At 41.0% G+C, this 1,218-nt stretch overlaps 1 protein-coding gene across 3 annotated transcripts in view; it reads left to right on the forward strand.

Annotated features, from left to right (window-relative positions):
- Positions 1-1,218, forward strand: part of CRYBG3 (crystallin beta-gamma domain containing 3) — a 130,232-nt gene that overhangs the window by 127,450 nt on the left and 1,564 nt on the right. For all 3 annotated transcript variants that reach the window (XM_023238882.2, XM_023238885.2, XM_023238883.2), the window contains one exon: positions 302-461. In XM_023238882.2, coding sequence (XP_023094650.2) covers positions 302-461 — 160 coding nt within the window. The remainder of the gene's footprint in view (positions 1-301; positions 462-1,218) is intronic.

The raw sequence follows: 1,218 nt of genomic DNA on the forward strand, positions 1-1,218 counted from the left end.
ACCAAGCTCCAGTGATCCGATACGTTTATGCTAATAAACATTTAATCGTAATGCAGCAAACCTTCATTGACCATCTGTTGTCAGATGCAGGTATCCTTTTAAAAAATGAGCACCTCTATTTCAGTAGATCTATTTCTGTACCATTTCCTTCTCTCAGCCATAAAGAAGACTTAAAAAGTTAGTGGAATTGTAACTATGCTATACACTCTTCTTTTTTAGATGGGAGTTGTGTAAAGAAAAGGGACCCCGTTCACTTGATTCGAGATAACAGTGCTGCCAATTTTCTTCCTAATCCTCTTAGGCCAGTGATACATGCCTGGATGTGATTGGTGGCCGGGACACACCTGGAGCCAAAGTGGCTCTATGGACCGAACACGGACAGTTCCGGCAGAAGTGGAGGCTGAACAGAAATGGAACCATCAGCTCCTATCTCAGTGATCAGCTTGTCCTTGATGTTAAAGGTGGGCCTTTGAACAAACCCACAGGACAAACGTTGTGTGTCCCTGGATGTAATTTAAATTCCAAACCTCCTCCTCTTCCTGGGTAAAAGAAATACTAAGCTATTTCTAATTATTCTTGAAAAGAGATAACGCTGTTTTAATGAACAAAACAATCAGCTACTTGGATCAAGTAGGAAAAGCCTAAGGACAAACCTTAGAAGGTTTTTGTACATTAGTACAGTTGTAAAATCCTCATTTGCTACGTGATCTTTGAGAACGTTTGTAAATGTGAAGCTTCATCAACTATGAGATGTCCTGTTTCTTAGAAAGAAACCTCTTTTTGCTGTGAACTGCTGTACTCCTTAAAAACCCTCACTTAAAACTGACAGTGGGTATTGTTCAAGCTTGTTTATTAGCAAGGTCCGGGCTGTTGCTTTAACTGGCTTGGTCATAGCCACTGTCTGTGTAGAAGCAAAATCACAGCCCCTGACATTTAGCCAGAGCCGCCTCCGACCCAGCGCTTTGACTGCAAAAGCAGTGTGCCCCAACAAAGCGATTCTGAACAACAATTTACACCCCTTAGTTTTTCAGTTTGAGCCATGATAAGGTCCGGTTTGAGGTTAATAACAGCTAAGCTTATTTAAACTCAGTTTTCCATCTCAGGCTGCTCTGTAAATCAAATATTAGTCTACCGCACAATGGGCTGAACAAAAGCTTGTGAACATGGTTAAGCACCTGTGTGAACAAATCATCTTTTCTTTTGGAATTTCTATTGTAG

The sequence above is a fragment of the Felis catus genome, chromosome C2, assembly GCF_018350175.1.
Source record: "Felis catus isolate Fca126 chromosome C2, F.catus_Fca126_mat1.0, whole genome shotgun sequence".
Lineage (NCBI taxonomy): Eukaryota > Metazoa > Chordata > Mammalia > Carnivora > Felidae > Felis > Felis catus.